The following is a 21,625-nucleotide window of genomic DNA, read 5'->3' as shown; positions in this document are numbered from 1 at the left end:
GAAAAAGGTATCGGTCAGCTAGAGGTTTCTATGGATAAAGATCTGCTTTTGGGGATTGACATCAAGAAATACCGAAATGTTTTGAAGCAAAGCATCGCCAAAGTGAAGCTGAAGATCGACGGGGCACGCAGAGATTATAATACAATTCGCAGCGAGTTGGGCAACTGTTTTAGCCATTTTTTATCTGTATTTTTATTTTAGGTTTAGAACAATCTTATGAAATACCCAAATTTTCTGACATTTTTATCGGCCTGGTGGACAGATCTTTTGGTACTTTGTAAACTTGTTTAAACCAGCTAAATTTTAATCAGCCAGAGGGCCGAATACTTGGATGTTTATTGTTTGCATTCCTTATTATTATTTGCCCAAATTCCTATCAGTCTAAACAGTCCGATATTAATTGAATTATTTATATAATAACATTTACATTAATAAGTTGAGAAAAACGGAGGACCCGTTGAAAAAACTCAACTGTAACAAAATATGGCCGAAAACACAACATGTATCTATAGAATTACATATATCTGCCTTGACAGACCACTTATCAGTCAGGTATGCCCGATAATTGTCTAATGGGCGAATCACTCTTTGTCGTCTGTAAACGAACGCCTCTTCTATGTTTTCCCAACAACTAGAGACATACTTCTGTAAGAACTGACCGTTAATCGCCCTTTCATGTTCTTCCCCATCAATATTTGCAAAACATAAGCACCATTAGCTAGCTTAGTGGTCACGATAAATGGTCCCTCCCAATTCGGACTCCATTTTCCAGATCGCCTATCTTTGTGACCAATAGGTAAGATCTCCTTCCACACCAAATCACCCACGACAAACGACTTTGATTTTACTCGATTATTGTATGCTCGCTCGACCCTTCTTTTCTGAGCCTCAAGATGGTCTAACGCCGTCAATCTTTCTTCATCCAAATCAAGGGATTCTATCACCATCTTCTCGAAATAGTCGTCTTTAGACAATTTACTATGATACTTGCAGCGAGTAGACATAACGGACAACTCATTGGCAGCATCGCATCATGTCCGTATACCATCCTAAAAGGAGAAGTCCATGTGGCAGACTTTTGACGTGTTCTATTCGCCCAAACAGCATCTGATAGGAACACGTGCCATTGTCTTGGGTTATCCTCTATCATTTTTTGAACAATGAGTTTGATGGCCTTAGTAGTTGCCTCGGCCTGTCTGTTGGCTTGTGCGTAGTATGGGGTCGAGTGTAGTATCTTGATCTTCATTTGAGAAGCCCATTCCATCATATCACATCATCCCTTGGTCGGTAGTAATTGATTCAGGAAACCCATGGCGATACACAATATATTCCTTAAATAACTTTATCACAGCTTCTTGGGTAAGCGATTTCAATGGCTTTGCCTCGACCCACTTGGTGAAGTAACATGTGGCGATTATAACAAATGTATGGCCATCTAATGAACCATGATATATTTTTCCTATGAGATTGACTGCCTATCCTTGAAATGGCCACGGCTTGATAATGGAATGAAGTTCTTCGGCGGGCACATGTTGTATCGGTCCACATTTCTGACAAGCTTCGCATCCCTTCGCATACCTAATGTAGTCTTGTTCCATCTACGGCCAATAAAAGCCATATTTATGGATAAGCCATCTCATTCTCGGTCCGGCCTGATGAGTGCCTGTTATCCCTTTGTGTACCTCGGCCATTGCTAACATTGCCTCCTTTGAGCCGATGCACCTAAAGATTAAACCTTCGAAATCCTTCTTGTATAGCTCGCCAACTAGAACAACATAATTCAGGGCCAAGGTCCTTAGCCTTCTGTTTGTTTGATCTGGTTTCTCAAACAACCCCAGGATTTCGATCCTCCAATCTTGGGTTACATCTAATTGATAAACAGAAAAACCTATTTCATCAACAGTGATGCCCCCAGTATGAAGATTCGGCGTCTCCCTCTCGATTGCATCGAATTGAAGGTTCACCTTATAACCACTATCGTGTTGAGACAAGTCATTGGCGATACAATTGTCAGCTCTTTTTGTGTATTCTAGCCTTGTATCCTAAAAACCCTCAATTAAGTGTTTTGCCTTATCACAATATCTCACCAGGAGCTCGGACTCACACTTGAATTCCCCAATTACTTGCTTGATGACAAACAAAGAGTGTCCCCAATATCTCGAGGCCGAATATTAGAGCTTCATACTCCGCTTGATTGTTGGTACACTCGAAATGGAGTTTATATGACAACTGGTAAGATGCCCCCAAAGGCGATATGATATGCACTCCGGCTCCTGCCCCCTGACTGGTCTTAGATCCGTCAAACCACATTCTCCACGTGGTTATGGCGACGCAACTAACTGTTTCTTCCTTAATAGCGATACCAGTATGATCAGATAAAAAATCGGCCAAAACTTGCCCTAAACCTGCTCTTTGAGGAACATAAACCAGGGTGAATTTGGACATAGCAATTGCCCACTTCTCAATCTGATTTCTCAAGTATGGTTTCGACAAAATATACTTGATGATATCGGTCTGGAACAAAACGTAGACTACCACTGGCAACAAATAATATCGGAGCTTACAACAAGTGAAGTATAGACAAAGGCACATCTTTTCTATGTCGGTGTAGCGGATTTCTGTATCGGTCAAACCGTGACTCAGGTAGTAAACCGCTCTTTCTACCCCTTCATCCTCTTGGGCGAGCATACACCCCAAAGATTCATGCGCGGCCGATAAATAAAGTAACAGCGGCTTATTCGGCTTTGGAGGAGTCATGAATGGGGGTTTAGCCAAGTATACCTTCAACTCATCGAATACTTTTTGCTGCTCGCTCGTCCATATGAACTGATCGGTCTTTTTTCCTCTTAACAAGGCACTCCAAATGCGAAGTCGCCCTGCAGTGTTTGCAATAAATCTCCTCATAAAGTTTATTTGACCGATCAGTCTCTGAAGCTGCTTCTTGGTTTTTGGTGGTTCGGCATTGATGATCGCCCTTGCCTTGTTTTTATCTATCTCTACTCCCCGCTGGTAAACCAAGAAACCCAAGAAGTTTCCAGCCGAAACTCCGAATGCACATTTGAGCGTGTTCATTTTTAGCCTGTTGGATCAAATCCTTTTCTTAAATCGGCCAGGTGAACTTCCTCAGTATTTGACTTAACCACAACATCGTCAATGTATACTTCAAGGCAATTTAAACCCCTAAACATCTTATTCATCGCACTCTAATAGGTGGCACCCGCATTTTTTAACCGAAAGGCATAACAACTCATTCGTAAACTCCGATCGGCCATGGGCATTGAAAAGCTATTTTGGACACATCTTCTTTGCTGATCGGTACTTGGTTGTACCCTGAATGTGCATCAAGGAAACTAAGCACCATGTGTCCTGCTGCTCTGTCTATTAACATAGGATATTCGCCCTTTGGTGTAGCTAGATTGAGGTTCCGAAAGTCCACACAAACCTTCAGTTTTCCATTCTTTTTTATCACAGGGATGTTATTAGATAACCATTCGCTATACTGTGCTTCCCGAATAAACTTGGCATCTTCAAACCTCTTGATCTCGTCTTGGATCAGGGTATCCACCTCTGTTGACATTCGCCTGGGAGGTTGCCGATATGGCCTGAATCCGCTTTTCAACGGAAGTTTATGCTCTGCGATTTTTGGGTCCAGACCTGGCATTTCGTCGTACGACCAATCGAAGCAATCCCAATACTCGACAAGGAGGGCGACCAGTCGTGCCTTGAATTCTTCACTTAACCCTGCGTTGATATATATAGGTCTAGGCCAATCGTCCGAACCCAAATTTATCTCCATCAGTTTGTCTTGTACTTGGGCGAGGTCATCCTCCATTTTGTCTGTTGCCAGTTGCAAGTCCTCAATCTTCAACGTTCCTATGGGATCTTGATCCTGATCCTCATAAATACATTCGACGGATGCGATTTCACAGGCGAGTTGCCTGATTTTCTCTCTCAACTCATTAAGGCGTGCTATCATTTAAAGGATTGATGATAGTAGATCGGCCGTTGCCCCCAAGGGTAATCGTCACTGACCGATCCGAATTGACCAACAAGCGAGGTACGCTTGTCTGCCCGTTGGAGCTGAGAGATTGTATATTTCTGACGTCTTCGTCATATAGACGCGCTTCTAACATATTATGGTCTTCGACGGAGGGATTAGGATCACCCTGAACAACCTCGGCCTCACCATCTTCCCGCCAGATGAATAACATTTGATGCATTGTGGACGGTATGCACATGTTAGAGTGTATACAATCTCGGCCGAGCAATATACTGTAATTGCTTCATGCATTGACTACGAAGAAACCCTCTTCGGTCTCTACTCGCCCGACTTTAATTCAGAGAGTGATATACCCCTTGGCCGGTGTTTCGCCTCCAGCGAAATCAGTCATGTATACATCAGTTGGATCCAACTGATCCCGATTTATGCCGAGTTTTTTGAGCATCTTCTCTTGGAGTAAATTCACCCCTGCTCCGTTATCTATTACCACCCTGTTTATAGTTACTCTGTTTAAATCAGCCTTGATATACAATTACCGAATATGACGAGTCATTCTCGTCGGGGGTTTACTGAGCGGCACCACAGCCGTGCTATCAGCACTATCGTCTTCTGGGACGATCACATCACCTTCCAAGGTCGCCTTTTGCCGTGGCTTGCTTCTGTAGGAATCGGGGAGTGTAACCACTTTCACCCCAAATTCGTCTCTAACAACCGGGACCCACGCCTTAAGCACCCCTTTCTTGTGCAAGACGATTACTTCTCTATCTTTGGGTACCTTCGCTTTCAGCTGACCATCTTGATGGGAGATGAGGACGTCCTTGTAAGATTGCCGTTTATCCTTCTCTTTCTCAGGCTTTTTTGGAACCTCAGTCTCATGGGCCATGTCGATCGCCCCTCCGCTCTCAACAATTCTCTTTGGAACCCATATTTTCCGAACCTTAGTCATTCTGTGCTCATGTGGCTCGGTAGCTTTTTCGATTTGTGCCCTACTCACCAATCTCTCAGCCATGGGTCTGTTCATCCGTTCAGGCTTGATTGTCAACCGGTTCTGTATGGGATGGCCGATTTGGCTGCGCTATGATTAGCCCTTGATTCCTGCCTCAATCTCTGCATTCGCCTTTTTTGGGTTTTCGTCATACGAGGGGTCTCCTCCATTGGCCGAAAAATCCTCTTGAACACGATCGTCTTAGACTCACGTTGTGGCTGATGTTTTTGTCACTGCTCAGTAGGCGACTTGGGCTTGAATGTCTTGGGGGGTTCCCTTACTTTCTCGGCCCTCTTGGCGGCGAAACAAGTACTGCATGATGGACACGTGACTTCTGCTGTGGGAGAACTATTACGTTTCCTCTTTTGCTGTTGAGGTCGCCCCTTTTCCGCTTGCCACTTAGACCCATCCGTCTCTACCTTGAGTTTAGGTTTTCTGGGGCTCCACTTACTCTGGATCTGCCCTTGTTATAAGAAACTGTCAAAATGGGGGCGAATAGTATTGATGGATACGTACTTTGCGTCAGCCTCCTTCTTGGCCGGGAACAAGAGTTCTCCCTCATTTATCGCCTTCTGGATTACGTTCCTGAAATTTACGCAGTTGTCCGTACTGTGCCTCCAAGAGTTGTGGTATTTGTAGTAATCCTTTCCGACCATTTTTTCTGGCGGTGGGATCACGTGGCCTTCACTGAGGGTGATCTGTCAATCTTTGAACAAGGCATCAAATATCTCGTCGTCTTTGTTCAAATCAAATGAATATTCCTTCTGTACTACCGCGGTTTTATTCTTCTTGACAAAACCCGGTTTCCTCAAGGCCGAACACTCCAATGGCTTAGTACCTAAAAATTCAGCCATGTTGATTTCGTCCTCCGAGCCACTATCTTTGCTGTCCAAATCAACGCTATGTCCAATTGGTCCTTGTAGTAAGTACCTTTGGAAGCTCCTCGCCTCTACTCTTTTTCCTCGAGAAGCTTTCATAGCTCTTCACTCTATTCGTCAATTCAAATAGGTCCCAGAATCGGTGACCTTCGAAATGTTCCCTCATGGCGAAGCTCATTCCTCTAACCACCATTAGAACGCAATCGGCCTCAGACATCTTTGTTGAACACCTTCTTCTTAGGTTTATGAATCGGTCGATGTACTTCTCCGCTGATTTACTTGGTAGCTGGGATATACGAGCTAAGTCAGCGAGGGTGACATCAAGAGGTGCCCTGTAAAACTCCTCGTGGAAGAGGATTTCCAAATCCTTCCAGGTCTCAATAGATTTCGGTGTTAACCTTGAATACCAGGTGAAAGCCATTTTCGTCAATGAACTTACGAACAACCTGAGTTTCCAGAAGTCATGAGCTGCTGCTTCGTCGCATTGGGCCAAGAACCGAGCAACGTGCTCAATCGTCGATTGTCCTCGCTCTTCTCCAGAGAAGAGGCTGAATTCTGGAACCTTGTATCCCCTTGGGAAAGGGTACAATTTGTCGATCCAATCTGGATATGGCTTCATGTATGAAGGGCGAGGCATTTCGTTATAACCTAGGTTATACTCTTTTTCGTATTTCTCTTAACCTCTCAATTACTCTTACTCTTTGGATCAGTGTCCTTCGTCTTTTAACGAAGTATAAATCTCGACACTATTCATTCGTATGTATACACATGATTTATATATTATATAGCCTCTCTTTCTTTCACTTCTCTTAACACAAGGGGGATCAACTACTTTGATCCCATAATGCCTTCTTATATCATTACTCTATGAGTTCTCTAAATCCATTGTCTTTTACATACTAAGGCATGTGTATACTCTTACTTCTGGGTTTACCCCTTTAGGTCGTTTGTTACTTATGGGCAACAAACGATACTACTGTCTATTTACTGATCTAAAACATTTCACATGTTTTAGTCATCCGTAGACTTCACCTTTATCGTTTTAACTCTCATTAACTTATTGTTATTTGCAAAGTCTTGAGAGTATGGATCATATGATCTTCATCATATTAATCACAATCACTTACATCGAGTCAAAAATTTCTCGACACCAAGATATTTTGACGACAAATTCTTTAACATCTTTTCTTATTTCCATTCTAGTTTTTGTAATTGTTGCCAAATCAATATAGTCACTGGATGTCACGACCCAATTTCAAGGATCGCGACCGCCGCAAGGATATGGGTATGGTCGTGCCAAAACCCGTAGCAAGCCTCGCGGATAACATACAATCAGAATAAACCTGCAAAGAAACCACTGCTCGTGGGCAACCGAGACTCTAACCTAAGTCTAGCAGTTTATATAACAACATAATCACAACTTAATTATCCAAAACGCTCGACTAAAATCCGAGACTAAACAACATGCCTTATATAAATCAAATCCAATGTATACATGCCAACATCAATATAGAAATAGTCGGACCACTCCGATAAACCAATATATGAAATAAACATAAACGACTAAGTAATTCTACTACGTTCCAAGAGTAAAATCAGTTGATTAGTTTTCTTAAAATAAATGAACCTCCGAGGGAAAGCAAGAAATCGGAGATCGACCAACACACTCAAATCATAAGCCTGAAAAAATTGGGAAAACAACGGGTTCAGATATACTGAGATGAGTTCATAATGCTATTTACATTTATTAAGTTTAAAACCCTTAAAACAAATCCTTTTATACTAATATACATAAGATTATGGAAATAACAGTATTGAAATGATCCCAGTGTAAGTATGACGTATCATACCGAACCCAGAGTGAACGGGAACAAATCCCTCATCATATACCAGCGTAAGCAAGACATTAGTCTGCCGATCCCAGAGTACTTACCGGTGCACACAGTCTCGATACAAGCCTATCGAGTAGTTCGTTCCAATCCAGATCCATAATCGTTTAAAACAGTTCGAAAACAGTTTATATACTAAAATATGTGCGGTACTTAATAAAGCGGTAAATAACACTACAAACTCACGACTTGCTTATTTACGTGAATCTTGGCAAACAGCTAACCCTGCGTAGACTCCGAAGCATGAGCAGTCGACGGGTCTAAAACAATTGTATAAGTTAAAATCCGATCAACCCCTAACTCTAAGATTACTAGACACCACATAGGACTAGCATCTTAATAACAACCAACGCATAACCAAAGTAATCCATTCAAACCAAATATCAAATTAGGCAAGTTAAATTTAGTTCTTACCTTTAAAACAAAACCAAAGTCCTTTCATAGCTTAAATACTTTATTTAAATCAAAAGATTTCCCAAGGTAGTGTGTTAGCCTTAACTGTAGTGTAGCTCAACATCACATGTCGGGCGACACACGTCTAACCCGACTCAACCATAATCCAAAGTGAAAACCAAAGTCTTAAATCAATCTTTAAATAAAACCCAAGTCGAAATAAGAACTCATTCCCTAACTTAACAATGCCAAAAACACAGAAAGCAACAAAGCCAAATACATTTGCTAACACTTGGCAAGTAACACCCAAGGTACACTTGAATATATCACCTTAAATAGAATCAATAAGATTCAACATATTTCATGTATCAACTTGAAACTAAAATAACTTAGCTAAACATAATACAACCATCTTACACCTTACATGCCTTTAATCAATTACTTAACCCATGTTAACCACAATCTAGAATAAGGTTAACATCCTTTTAATATGTTTAAACCACTTTTAAAACATAGTTTTCAGCCTCTTATATTTACTAAAAAACATCTTAAATATGCCTTAAACATTTGGCCAAAATGTTGGTTAACCATTTAATCCAATCTCACCCAAAGTAGCATTAAAATTACTTAAGATCAACCTTAAAGTAATTTCCAGCAATATAAGTCATTTCAAAACAGCGATTTAATCTTTGTAAAATATTAATTAACCAATGATTTAACCTTAGCCAATTTATCACAAACCCCCCAATGAATTAGTTGTTAACTAACAACCTATAATCATCCTATAGTGGATTTCCAGAATTTCAATTCAAAATATTGCCGAATGTATTATTCCTCCAATTAACTCAACCAAATCAATCCACCCAAAGTACAATTGACAAGAACAAGCCAATCGCAACACTAATCATTATTTACAGATTTTTATATTGCAACCAAACAGAAATTAACAAGCCAAACACCCTAGGTATGGATTCATACAATCATTTAGCAATCTCTGCACATTTAAACAAGGGATTAGAGCCACTAACCTCTTAGAACAGATTAAGAACGATTCAATATAGAAAACCCAGAAAATATTTGATTAGAACAAACCTACAATCAACCAAACACCATAACTAATGAATCCAATTCGATGGGATAAGGAAATCAATGAATTAAACGACAAGGGATTGGTTTAGAACACTTACTGAATGTCTAAATCACCAAGGAAAGGTAGGGAATCAGTTGGGAATGAGTTAGAATCGTGTTTAGGATTTTAGAAAAAAGTGGGGGCTGATTAGGTTTCAGAAACGGGGCTTTTATAAGCCTTCCCATAGTGAACCGGTTCACTGGCCGGTTCTACTGGGCAGAACCGGTCAATGAACCGGCCAAGCATAAAATGAGCCGGCCCTCTGCGCAGTTTTACTGGGCAGAACAGGTCAGAGAACCGGTTCACCCTCTGCTCAGCAAAATTGAGCAAACCGGACCTTCAAACCGGTTCTACCCAGTAGGTCCGGTCCTAGGTCCACTCAAAGCCTAAAAACTGACTGAAAACGTGTCCAAACACGTCCTGAAGGCTACGATATGATTCGCCAAACACACACACAAGTGTGAACCAAACCAACACCAAAACACATGCACAAACCGAAGTGAGAACACGACTAGTGTCCAACCTAAACCGAACATTAAACGGTCAAACAACCTTCGAATCGAGTCATAAACACACGGGATATTACATTCTCCCCAACTTAAAAACAAAATCGTCCTCGATTTTAACACAACGCAAACAAGCACAAAACACGGTATACGCGCACAAAGCAACCCAAGTAAAACATATAACACAAATCCAAAGTACTAAAATAACATCGAACATTCGAAGCAACGCTAAACTCAGCGTACCTCAAGGAATGAAATATAACAATTCCACATAATGGACTCCGTCCCCTAAGTATACTCCCTAACTATAAAACTGAATAAACCGAAACCATAGGCATACCTTCACTCATCAACCTACGCACTTGCGTAACCACTAACTTAATAGGTTGCTCTTGGAATGATAACTCAAAACTACCACTCATATAAATCAACAACTCAAATTGTCACCACACATATATGCGCAAAATTTTATATCCAACAGTTCGTTGATCCAAACGATTACTTGATTAAACAAAATATAAACCTTCAATATTTTTCAACTCTAAACAATAAATATGCTCACAAGGGAGGTTACCAAGACCCGCTCGAGGTCTAACATCTATAATAACATCCTTAACAAGGTGCAAGGACAACCCGAAACTCAAATCGTAATTCTTACAATACCAAAATCTAACACTTCAAAATGGAAACTTTGAAATCCCCATTAATGACATCATGCAACCCTCGCCACTTACTTAACATATCAACACCTATTATCCCACATCGAAGTATTTAAATGAACTCGTTATGTCAAACGAACGATCTAGTCCAAAATTAACTAGATAAGGTTCTCGCCAACATATATCAGCCAACTTTAAAACATCATCAAAATCGAGTTGTACCCACGACAAGGACTAAGCTCGACAAGACCATCAACCTTAACAAATCATTAAAAACGTACTCACATACTGACATTCCAAAGAATATACCGTTTTAACCTATGATAACGAAATCTCCAAGTTATATACAAACTGACTCATTCAAATAGATTCTTCCACTCATACAATAAGAAAGCATACAGCCCGAAGCTACCCAAGGTAATTAAACACCAACGTACATACAAACTTTTGCACAAACCAAATTTTATGCCGCACACAAAAGGTTCAACAACCAAATAAAACGATATCCAACTTTAAACAACAAAAATCCACAATCAATAGTATCGACCAGCCAACCTTTATTGTTGAAACCTACTGATCACGATTCTCGAATCAGCTAACTCATAAATCGGAACCTAACTCAAACTCTCAAAATCATCTTACCAAATGTAACTGTAATCTTAAAACCAGGATATCACCTAGATCAAATTCACTAGCAACTAGGTGATTGGTTATGCTCAAGTCAAACTTATATGAAAACAAAATTTCCAAAATACAAAATATTATGTTTATATCTTCCACTTCTCTTTTAAAGACGTTAACATCTAATACCTCTCTTTTTATACAAAGACCAAAGTGCTTTTACCGTTCGAAAACCTCAAGTTTTGTAAACACATTAAAAGTTTCAAAACATTCTTATTTGAATTCCGCTGTTGCACCTTACTCTCAATATAAGTTTGCAAATATATAAAATAGTTCAACTAACAGAATTATTATTTTCTTTAAATCAATGATTGATAAATTTTTTATCCTTTTATCAAAATAGAAAATATTTGTAAAGAAAATCTCTTCTTCCACATAGTATTTTCATACGAGTATACCAAAATATTTATACAAAAACGAATATGTAATAACAAACTTCTTTTAAAATCCCGGCGTAAACACATATGACGAGAATAACCAAATCCCTTAATCTAATAACCTCAAATCATAAATTGGAAGCTAACACATAAGCCTTTCAATCCGACCTCAAAATCCTATCACACTTATAGCAACAATAACTCGAGTGCAACCTTTATATTCCTTCTTACTCCCTATGAAGCACCAAATTTATGATACTACAGATCAATCACTCATAACGTAATCGTCCTTAATTCACCACCATCATCACAGAGTATTTGCCTAGCTACCTTTTGGTAAAAGTTTCAAAATGATTTGAAATCCAACAACTTATTAAATACATTTATCACAATGTGACTCGCGAGTTCGTTTCAAAACGTCTTTCATAAAAACACTTTATCGATAAAATCCCTTTTTACATAATTGTGCGCCAGGGTGATGACATCTTTCATCCCCAAAGAGTTGCATCCAATTCTAAACTTTTCTATGCACGTGATGCATGTACTATTACGCATGGATCAATTATTAATTTTTTTTAATTAGTGAACATACTCAGTGCTTAATGCAATTTCCTATTCGTGACATACAAAAATGCATGTTCATGATATGTCTGGACACAATTACGTGATAAAAATATTTCAAATACTTCTACAAATTTTCATTCGAAATCAATTTCTCGATAAAACATTTGCTAGACGTTACACTCTGTGAGACGTGCACTCGATAACCTCAGAATATTATTTCAAATTTCATACTCGCAAACTACCAAATAATATGATACTAACATAACAATTCAAACCGATAACTCCTTTAAAATCTCTTATGAATAAAATAATACTCGATAAACTCCAATCAAACTGAAATTTAACTCAAGGAAAACAATACATCATGCATGCTTCTACAAAAAAAAACTTACCATCAATTTCCGCATCATATTATCCAACTTGATGAGAAGCACTAGCATTACAAGATACACCTATCTATCTCCTCGGATAAGAATTTCTAAAATATATTTTTCTATGATATACAAATATCGCCAATCTTTTCAAAAAAACACTTTACTGATTTTCCATATCGAAACCAAAAGATCTCGACCCACAAAATATTAACCCATCTTAACCCCAAACCGAAACTAAGGCAGTACAGGGTCTAACAAATGCTCGACCCACAAATCAGAACCAAACATCAAGGTTAAGCCAAACGAACACATGAAAATAATTACCTCACATGCTACTCCGCACAATGAGATAAAACAAACTCAACCAACATAAATCAACTAAACTTGTGAGGTAAACAACGCAAATTCAAATCAAGAGATCACGAATTCTACAATTCTAAAACCCTCCAAGTGTGCCATACATCCAATTAAACCAATATATTTAAAAGACAAAATCAAAATGTGCTATAACCAATTTTGAATTTGTAATAAAGTCAACCTGTAATATGTCACCTTTCAAGAGTACGCTTCAAATTCATTTTGAAATTTAAAGTCAACCAAAAAAAATTTTCAATTGCTTTTTTTTAGATCCACTATTAAAACGCAATCAATTATCCGGAAAAAATATCTCTTCTTATAAATCAATCGCTTTAAAAGAATTCCCAAAGTATTTCAATTACAAAATCATCGAGTTAGCCGAGTCATTACAACTACCAAGTTCAACTCCCAAATTTGGGTGACCCAAGTCGAACCCAAAACAACCGTCTATAAAACGTATTCAAAACATTTGTAAGTCCGAAAGGATGCCTTTAAATAAAATCCCACTTTTTATAAGAGCTCAACGCAACCCAAGTATCAAAAATCAACTCAATTACTTAGTTGAGAAGAACGTAAATCACCACAACTATTTATAAATTTGAAAAAGCATTTAAATAAAATCTCAATATTTCTTAAAAAAAATAGGAGTTCAACCTTATCCGAAAATCAAAAGCATTTCAAAATCTTAAGTGAGAAAATCTTTAATCTCAAACAGTCATTCTGTAAACACCTAATCTGGCCAAACGTAATATACCAAACATATGACCAACGACGCTTCAAACGTTGACAAACCACAACGCGGTGAAAATAACAAAAGCAATATTAAATCCTCAAATGTGAATCACCTCATAATTTAAATTATTTTGAAAATAATTGTTCGTCAACACTAATCCAAACGTAAGATTCTGAAATACATCGAATTCATTTTACTTGCAAAGTAATCAAAAATCACTTTTTTAAAAAGTATTAAAACCAGACGTCTATTCTGATTCTCGTGTCAAAACACAAAAGTAATCAAAACAATTTTCTTAATAAAAAGTGTAAAACCAACGTGCAATCAAACAACATAAAGCTACAAAACATGCTTAAAGATTTAACACAAAAATCCTTTAAAAATCATGCAAGGCCAAAGCCTAACGGATCATAGTACGTGCCAACCTATTTAGCACCCAACAATATAGCCAAAACCAAATTGTACTCACCAATAAGGTGAAGGCAACCCAATTATAATCAAAATTACCCAAGGCATAAAAGCCAAGAACTAATCACCCAAGGTAAAAATCATATAAGGAACAACATCCTATAAAGCATCACCCGAAGTAAACACCATATATGGCACAATAGCCATCAAAACATCACCCAAAGTATATCTCATAGATGGCACAACAGTCAACAAAAATCACTCAAAGTATATCTCATATATGGCAGTACAGCCAACAAATCACCCAATGTATAAGCAGTAAACATTCCAAAGTAAAGCATCAGTAACACATAAAACCGACACTCAACATTCATATAGATGAAGGTAGAAATTTTGAAAATAAAAGATGACGTTTCAACAGACAAGACTTGAATCCTAACTCCGCAGTAGATCCTATGACACAATAATACTTAACATGCCTTAAAGCAGTAAACACATAACATGCGAAATTTGGCCTTGGTTTGAAACCAAAGCTCTGACACCAACTTTGTCACGACCCAATTTCAAGGATCGCGACCGGTGCTAGGGTATGGGTATGGTCGTACCAAAACCCGTAGGAAGCCTCGCGGATAACATACAATTAGAATAAACCTGCAAAGAAACTACTGCTCGGGGGCAACCGAGACTCCAACCTAAATATGGTAGTTTATATAACAACATAATCACAGCTTAATTATCCAAAACGCTCGACTAAAATCTGAGACTTAACAACATGCCTTATATAAATCAAATCCAATGTATACATGCCAACATCAATATAGAAATAGTCGGACCACTCTGATAAACCAATATATAAAATAAACATAAACGACTAAGTAATTCTACTGCGGTCTAAGAGTAAAATCAGTTGATTAGTTTTCTTAAAATAAATGAACCTCCGAGGGAAAGCAAGAAATCGGAGATCGACTAACACACTCAAATCATAAGCCTGGAAAAAATTGGGAAAACAACGGGGTGAGATATACTGAGATGAGTTAATAATGCTATTTACATTTATTAAGTATAAAACCCTTAAAACAAATCCTATTATACTAATATACATAAGATTATGGAAATAACAGTATTAAAATGATCCCAGCGTTAGTATGACGTATCATACCGAACCCAGAGTGAACGGGAACAAATCCCTCATCATATACCAGCGTAAGCAAGACATTAGTCTGCCGATCCCAGAGTACTTACCGGTGCACACAGTCTCGATACAAGCCAATCGAGTAGCTCGTTCCAATCCAGATCCATAATCGTTTAAAACAGTTCGAAAACAGTTTATATACTAAAATATGTGCGGTACTTAATAAAGCGGTAAATAACACTACAAACTCACTGCATGCTTATCCACGTGAATCTTGGCAAACAGCTAACCCTGCGTAGACTCCGAAGCATGAGCAGTCGACGGGTCTAAAACAATTGTATAAGTTAAACTCCGATCAACCCCTAACTCTAAGATTACTAGACACCACATAGGACTAGCATCTTAATAACAACCAACGCATAACCAAAATTATCTTTAAAACAAAACCAAAGTCCTTTCATAGCTTAAATACTTTATTTAAATCAAAAGATTTCCCAAGGTAGTGTGTTAGCCTTAACTGCAGTGTAGCTCAACATCACATGTCGGGCGACACACGTCTAACCCGACTCAACCATAATCCAAAGTGAAAACCAAAGTCTTAAATCAATCTTTAAATAAAACCCAAGTCGAAATAAGAACTCACTAGATACGGGGACTCCAGACTACACCGTAGCCGAATGCTCACTCGTATCGAATTCAAAGTGTGAGTCCAACTCACTGGTGGGTCCAACCCACTAGATACGGGGTTAAGGTTACACCGTAATCGAGTTAACCCTCGCATCGTATTCGTACTATATCATGCATCAATAAATTAAATCTTAAACACAAAGTCAGGCACTCTAGACTGACTCACTAATGATCACGCAGCCTATTGACATCCAATAGGTAGTTGGTCTCTTCGGACCGCACACTAGACACTCATCTTTAAAACATCGAATACAACAGCATCTATATAATCAAATTCATCAACCTATCATCTCATATAACAATTCATACAATTGCGATATACGGGTAATACTACTAATAAGGTATGAAAGTAACTTTCATAATAATATACAAAAGTAAATTTGCCACTCACTGTGACCGCTTTCCGAAATATAATATTATAAGGATCCCATGAACACGAGCTCTATGCGTCGTTTGATCCTTTAGCTATTCCAGCTTGTCGGTCTGGTAGCTCGTCGATAAGTCAGTTACTTATCCGAATTACCTGTACGTTTAATTTATAAATGTAGGCTTAGTATCAAAATCCTAAGTTATAAACTTAGCTTAACATAATCGTATTTCAAATACGATTCTTAACTTTGATAGTACTCTAATACTGAATCAAGATATTTGTTATATCTCTTATTCATCGATTCTTAAACTTAGGTTCCTTATATCTCGGTATCCTAATCGAACACATTATGTTCGATATCTAAATTTCTCGTTTTCAGGATCCGTAGTTTACTTTTAATGTCCGACGTACTTGAGGTCAGAAATCTAGGTCTAAACGGAGCGAATATACCTTTAAACGACTTCGTCGTTTGTTGTGCGAGCACACAAGAGGATGTGTGCGTTCGCACAACCGTGTGTGCGTTCGCACACATTGGTGTGCGCTCGCACACCTTGAGTGTGCGCTCGCACACCTTGAGTGTGCGTTCGCACAGCGTGAATTCGCACGGTCCGGAAGCCGTCTCCGGCCGATCCCGACGTGCCTAATCTTGATTCCGACATGCCCCTATCTCATTTTATCACGAATTCAACTCCAAATTCATCAACAACGATAATAGGAACGCGATTATAATTCGTTTAATTCGTTAAACGAAATAACTCTTATTTACTAATTCTTGCAACAAAAACGTCGAGCTTACCTCGATTTGAAGCTACAAATCGATAGAGAATCGAATTCTGAACAAATCGCTATAAAGAACGTTCGATTTGGACGAGAAACGGCGAAACGGCGACGGATCGTAATCGATCGTCGAATTTCTCTCGTTCTTTCTGTAACCTTCTTTCCCTCATCTGATTCCTTCATTTCCTTTACTTATAGCTTGGCTAATTATCCATATTAATCCTTCAATTCTTTAACTTTAACCATTTCTCTTTTAAACTTTCTAATTTAACCAAATGGTTAAATTATCCTTTTAACTCGATTACTTACGTATTATTTATATCCATATAAATAATATTAAGCCAAAATTATTATTTTCCGTCAATAATCTTTTAATTACTATTCTCGAGATTTAATTGGCTGATTTGCACTTTGGTCCTTGAACTTTTCAAAAGTCGCAATTTAGCCTAAAACGCATCCGCGTCCAAATTTTAAAAGGTCTCCGATTGACCCAAGATTTTTACCACTATTACTATAAAACATTTCGCGGACCTTTGCGAAATAATTTTCCTTTTCGGGACTTAACTGGTTAAATTACCATTTTTGTCCCTGAACTCTAGTTTGGGACTTTTCTTGACATTTATCCCTTTTTAGTTTAAATTCCAACTTTAGAATTGGAATATGATGTTAAATACGGCATAATTACTTTGAATTTCTTGGAAATTATTTCCGATATCACCACCCTGGCGAATCAGAACTGGACACATGGTCCAATTAAATACTTAAATCCCTAACTTTAATCCTATTGTATAAACGATAGACTTTAGACAACTTCCGTTTACAGACAACTTCTATAAACGGGACGTATAAATTAATCTCAATATTGAACTTTTTAGTTCAGCTTATAAAACCACTCTTGGTATGGACTAATAGCCCTTTTATCATTAATTGTTTGATTAACATAGAGCTTTATTAAAACATAACATTATTTTAATAAACCGAATATCTTTACTTTACATAAACGTCTTAACCTTTTAAAACGTCCTAGTTCACTTTCAAGAGCCCGATTGTACTAATGACGAACACACTGTTCGAAATAGGCTGAAAATGCTTTGTCCCTAACGTAGGCATCGCTGTGCGTTCGCACAGCAGGGCTTGTGCGCTCACACAGCCCTAGATGTCGCTTGCACAGCCCTAACTGTGCGCGCGGACAACCCTAACACAGGCTGTGCGATTGTAGCCCTTTGGGCGTGAGTTTCGCACAGCCACGGAGAGATAGCCCCGTGCTATTCTGACCTAAATTTCACACCAAACACTAAAACATAATCCAAACAATCCAATTCCGAAAATAAAAACTTTAAATCGATTCGAATTTGATCGATACGATCCAGAAGATTTATTAGGTCCAAATCAGTCCCACTTTACTAAAATTACTACGTCCAAATTTCATGAAATTTTAACGATAGATTGGTCATATTATTTTGCGAATATTGACACCAAAATTATTCGCTCGGGACTTATAAATTATTTTATCTTGATTTGGACTACTTAATAATATTTAATTACTCCCTCCGTCCCATTCTAATAGAACACTATTTCCTTTTTGGGTGTCCCATTCTAATTGACATTTTCTATTTATAGAGTACTTTTCACACTACTTTTCTCTTTATACCCTCTTCAATTAATGCATTTAGAAAGCATATTTTTAAAAAGTTATGATGCATTTAATGTAATGTAAGGATATAAAAGTAATGTTACTAAAATTTTTTAAATAATGTGCAATTGAAATTTTCTCAATTAGAATGGGACGGAGGGAGTAGTTAAAAACTAAAATTAATTAAAATAATGAAATTGGGGACCAAATCATACCTTTTTCTTACTTTGCGTTCACGCACAAACCGCCTCTCTATTTCTTCTTCTTAATCTTTTTTTTATTCATACATATATTTTTAACTTATTTTCTTTAATTACTCGTCGAGACTTCCGAGTTTCGACATTTTAATTTCGAGGTTTTATCCGAAATAATAAACTCTCCAATTAGAGTGGTATATGAATATATTAATTACCAATATATTTTCATCCACGACGTCTAGTCGTATTCTCTATTCTATTTGTCTCATTTTTATCCCATTTATTAAAATTTAAATATCCGATTTAAATTTTAAACTCATGTTATTACGATATTCTTTTACGGATACGTATAAATTAAATTTAAACGTAAATTTAATTTACGTATTCCGAATTTATTAAATCACTTCCCGTTATTTAATTTAATTACTTTAAATAGTCAAACCTTACTATTATCCTTTGACTATCAAACTTAGTCTTTCCGAATATTTTTTTAATATTCGAAACCTCAAAATATTATTTTTAATATTTTGATCTCTCCAATTTGACCTTATGGAATATTTTAATTACTTATAATTATGGGGTGTTATAATTTTAGTGTCTTATTGCGTAAAATAGAGAGTTTTATAATCACTTTTACCTTTTTGTAGTTTTTAATATAAAATGTAAATACTTAACATTTTTGGAGCATAATTGAATAAAAATAGAAAAAATAAAGTGAAAGTCTTGCAGGATTGATTCTATCAAGTCCAAGAAGAAGAATAATGGAGAATCAAGTCTAAATGGAAGCAAAGTGGCCGCTACATCAGTCTCTGAAAGTTTGGATCGAAAAGCTGAAAATTCAGACATAGGTCTATATTCGGAAAATATCGGGAGCTAGAAATATCCAAATCATGTAATTAAACTTCACATGGAAAGATAAGCGATAGATCTACAACTTTCATGTAGAAACTGAGTACAAATTCGGACTCGAACTGGCTCCAAAGCTGCCTCTAAGACAGAACTAGTGCGAACAAAAAATCAGATTGGTCGAAATAGATGAAACTTTGGGAAACAGACCCTCGGCTAGCCCGGGTCCGGCCCACGACCTCCAAGTCGGCCAAAGGACGGCTGCAACCTGGAAAAATTAGTTTTTGACAGTTATGGAAAGTGTGAGGCCTTGGTGAGCACTCATAGACCTTCTATGTCGATATAACCTTGATTCACACTCAAAAAGGGATGCCTAGTTTGCACTCAACGAAATGAGCTTAGACTTCCATCAAACTCTTTATAGAAAGAAGATATGTCAAACTTGATTATCATTCAATCTCACTATGGAAGGAAGGGTAAACTTGGACGTAACTCAAAATATGTATGGCAACAAAAGATCTCAAACTTGATCGTCACTCCACCTCATTATGAGACGAAGTAAATGCTTGCCTTGGGGAACACTCCTAACTATACTATTAATAGTCTTCACTTTGAGAAGAAAGACACACTTTTGGATTCACTCAGACATACATCTGTGTAGACATTTTCTATAAGACAACTCTCAACCATTATTCTATTTTTACTTCTTTTCTTATATGTTCTTGAGGTGTAACAATTTCATTGTTATGTTCAATATGATAATGGATTGCTAAATCCTTAAACTAGGATTAGGGATGTTGCCTAGTTAGAGGGAAATTTTTGATTATTTATTATTACATCTCATTAATGTTTTAAACAAGGGTTTTTTTTAATTCTCTTGTGATGATCATGAATATTAAGATTGATCACATTAATGTTTTTATCCTAAAATTCATGCAAATGACTTAGCGGTGAAGCATGAATTTGGATCTAGAGATTAAATATATTTTACTTAGAATAGAGATATGGCTAAGGAATTGTGATGGTGTTAATTGTTTTACTTAATGGGTTTAATTAATTAACATGGTAATTGAGAAATATGCAGAAATAATTAAACACATGTTTATGTCTCGAGAGAGAATAAACATATTTTAGAAACAATTGTCATGAAAAAGATTTTGAGATGTATTATTGAATATGATAGAATTTCCCCTCGACTATGGAGAAACCCGAAATCCTAGTTGTTCTAAATCTTGATATTTTATTTAAAATATTCTTACATTTTATGTATTAAATTATTGTTCAAAATCAAATCAACTTAACAGAACGGCTACGTTACAAACGTTAAATTAAATAGCATTTTAAAGAGTTCGCTCCTTGTGGATTCGACCTCGGAATACTCTGAGTATTACTTGCTACAATTGATTCTGTGCACTTGCGGAATTAAGCGATCAAGTTTTTGGCGTCGTTGCAGGGGATAACGGTTTTAAGTTATTTTTTCTTTAATTTTTGTCTTGTTTTTTCTAAAACTCTTTCAAGTGTGAATTTCACGTAGTATATGCAACGAATGCGTTCCAAGAGCACTATCAGCGCAGAATTGCTACCCTTGAACCCAGAGATCAAACACACTTGCAGAAGGAATCGAAAAGAAAAGAGACAAATAATGGCAAATCAAGTAAATCCTGTTGTTAATGCGCCTGCCGCGCATAGACTGAGAGACATTTAAAGGCAAGTGGTTGTAAATAATCCTTCATGCATCAGGATCACAGATGAAGCTCAAAACTCATCGGACATGAATCTTAACGTTCTTTCACATAAATCAAAGGGTGAACCTTTATTGCCTCTCCAAAATAGTTAGCAGTCTCTGTGAAAACCTCTAGAGACCATAATGATAGAGGGACACCCAAAATCGAGAGCCATGTCATACGAAGAGTAGGGGAGTTAAAGTCAATACCCATATAAAAAGAATGGAAAAAATCCAACAATTGTTTGGACTTCCCATCCAAGAACAACATATCATCCAAGATAGAATTAAAGATAATAAGAATCCAACAACCTCCCATAGTAGAAA

At 37.4% G+C, this 21,625-nt stretch overlaps 3 protein-coding genes across 3 annotated transcripts; all 3 read right to left on the bottom strand.

Moving 5' to 3' along the window:
- Positions 1 to 423: 423 nt before the first annotated feature.
- LOC126668338 (uncharacterized) lies at positions 424 to 1,267 on the bottom strand. Its single transcript, XM_050361543.1, has 3 exons — positions 1,046 to 1,267; positions 644 to 986; positions 424 to 524 (listed from the first exon to the last, which is right to left on the bottom strand). The coding sequence occupies exons 1-3, from the start codon at positions 1,265 to 1,267 to the stop codon at positions 424 to 426; spliced, it is 666 nt and encodes a 221-aa protein (XP_050217500.1).
- Positions 1,268 to 1,459: 192 nt separating this feature from the next.
- LOC126668337 (uncharacterized) lies at positions 1,460 to 3,072 on the bottom strand. Its single transcript, XM_050361542.1, has 3 exons — positions 2,107 to 3,072; positions 1,699 to 2,042; positions 1,460 to 1,598 (listed from the first exon to the last, which is right to left on the bottom strand). Exons 1-3 carry the CDS (start codon positions 3,070 to 3,072, stop codon positions 1,460 to 1,462), a joined length of 1,449 nt encoding a protein of 482 aa, XP_050217499.1.
- A 2,143-nt stretch (positions 3,073 to 5,215) lies between these two features.
- Positions 5,216 to 6,500, bottom strand: LOC126668336 (uncharacterized). The gene is made up of 3 exons (XM_050361541.1): positions 5,916 to 6,500; positions 5,498 to 5,683; positions 5,216 to 5,443 (listed from the first exon to the last, which is right to left on the bottom strand). The coding sequence occupies exons 1-3, from the start codon at positions 6,498 to 6,500 to the stop codon at positions 5,216 to 5,218; spliced, it is 999 nt and encodes a 332-aa protein (XP_050217498.1).
- Between the last annotated feature and the right edge of the window lie 15,125 nt (positions 6,501 to 21,625).

This window comes from Mercurialis annua, linkage group LG2 (assembly GCF_937616625.2).
Source record: "Mercurialis annua linkage group LG2, ddMerAnnu1.2, whole genome shotgun sequence".
Taxonomy (NCBI): Eukaryota; Viridiplantae; Streptophyta; class Magnoliopsida; order Malpighiales; family Euphorbiaceae; genus Mercurialis; species Mercurialis annua.
The sequence above is the reverse complement of the archived record's forward strand: the minus strand, read 5'-3'. Positions and strand labels throughout refer to the sequence as shown.

What these genes read in the sequence shown, in the direction of transcription:
- LOC126668338 (XM_050361543.1), bottom strand. Translation starts at nt 1,267, where the DNA reads ATGATGGAATGGGCTTCTCAAATGAAGATCAAGATACTACACTCGACC. An exon ending in GGACTTCTCCTTTTAGGATG is followed by an intron (nt 987 to 1,045) that starts GTATACGGACAT and finishes ACTCGCTGCAAG; the next exon opens with TATCATAGTAAATTGTCTAA. An exon ending in AACGGTCAGTTCTTACAGAA is followed by an intron (nt 525 to 643) that starts GTATGTCTCTAG and finishes CTGTCAAGGCAG; the next exon opens with ATATATGTAATTCTATAGAT.
- LOC126668337 (XM_050361542.1), bottom strand. Translation starts at nt 3,072, where the DNA reads ATGAACACGCTCAAATGTGCATTCGGAGTTTCGGCTGGAAACTTCTTG. An exon ending in CAAGTAATTGGGGAATTCAA is followed by an intron (nt 2,043 to 2,106) that starts GTGTGAGTCCGA and finishes GAGGGTTTTTAG; the next exon opens with GATACAAGGCTAGAATACAC. An exon ending in ATCGGCTCAAAGGAGGCAAT is followed by an intron (nt 1,599 to 1,698) that starts GTTAGCAATGGC and finishes TATTGGCCGTAG; the next exon opens with ATGGAACAAGACTACATTAG.
- LOC126668336 (XM_050361541.1), bottom strand. Translation starts at nt 6,500, where the DNA reads ATGCCTCGCCCTTCATACATGAAGCCATATCCAGATTGGATCGACAAA. An exon ending in GAGGCGAGGAGCTTCCAAAG is followed by an intron (nt 5,684 to 5,915) that starts GTACTTACTACA and finishes AAAGATTGACAG; the next exon opens with ATCACCCTCAGTGAAGGCCA. An exon ending in AGGAGGCTGACGCAAAGTAC is followed by an intron (nt 5,444 to 5,497) that starts GTATCCATCAAT and finishes TAACAAGGGCAG; the next exon opens with ATCCAGAGTAAGTGGAGCCC.